At 57.3% G+C, this 808-nt stretch overlaps 1 protein-coding gene across 1 annotated transcript in view; it reads right to left on the bottom strand.

The window, feature by feature from the left end:
• Positions 1-590: 590 nt before the first annotated feature.
• The window catches only part of ARR3 (arrestin 3), a 21,659-nt gene continuing 21,441 nt past the window's right edge, over positions 591-808 (bottom strand). The window contains exon 19 of the mRNA XM_077774967.1: positions 591-684. Coding sequence (XP_077631093.1) covers positions 591-684 — 94 coding nt within the window. The remainder of the gene's footprint in view (positions 685-808) is intronic.

Raw genomic sequence — 808 nt, 5'->3', positions numbered from 1 at the left:
AGGAAATTGGTTCCCCTGACTCTCCCCACGCTCCATACAGTACCTTCACCTCTCCCAATCTCCAAAGCCCAACTCCGATACCTCCTCCCTGCTCTGCTCCCCCAGATTTGTGCAGAAACCGTCTTAATTGCTTCCCGGAGAAGCCTCTGACTTCCCTGTTGGCCTCGCGTGCGAGGGTGGTGAGAGATCACACAGAGCCTTCTGTCCAACTGCTACTCTTCGCCTTAGGTGCTGCCCTGGGCCTGGGAGCATGGCCACGCCCCGTCAGGCTCCGCCCACAGTTCTTGGGGCTCCGGGAGCGGTAGGGGGTCACCAGAGTGAGGTGGTGGGGTGCTTCGGTGGTGGGGTGGGGGTAGGAATGGCCAGGGCCCGGAGGGAAAGTTGAAGGACTCACGGAGGGTGGTCCTTTATGGGTAAAGCACATGCTGCAGAGTAATCTAATCACTGACAGGGACAGAAAGTGCCTTCTCTGTAGTGCTGTTACCCTCGCGGAGAAGGAAATACCAAAGATCGCCAGGCATGTCTTGGACAGGCTGATTTATTAGAGCGTTACAGTAGGGCTCCCACACAGAGGCACCAGAGCGTGGTGCTCAGCTTCCCTCGTTCCCCTCCGCCGCCAAAGCCTCCTGGCTCTCCCCACGGTGCTCCTGACGAGTGAACTCCTCGATGACTATGTCCTCAGAGCTTGCAAAGCAGCAGAATGGAATGGAGGGTTAGGAACAACTTTCTGGGCATCGTCCACGTTCACTCCCATTTCGTGATCCCTTTCCTGCTTCCCAGCTCATCCTCAGCCCTCTCTGTAGCTAAC

This window comes from Crocuta crocuta, unplaced genomic scaffold, assembly GCF_008692635.1.
Source record: "Crocuta crocuta isolate KB4526 unplaced genomic scaffold, BGI_CrCroc_1.0 scaffold394, whole genome shotgun sequence".
Taxonomy (NCBI): Eukaryota; Metazoa; Chordata; class Mammalia; order Carnivora; family Hyaenidae; genus Crocuta; species Crocuta crocuta.
The sequence above is the reverse complement of the archived record's forward strand: the minus strand, read 5'-3'. Positions and strand labels throughout refer to the sequence as shown.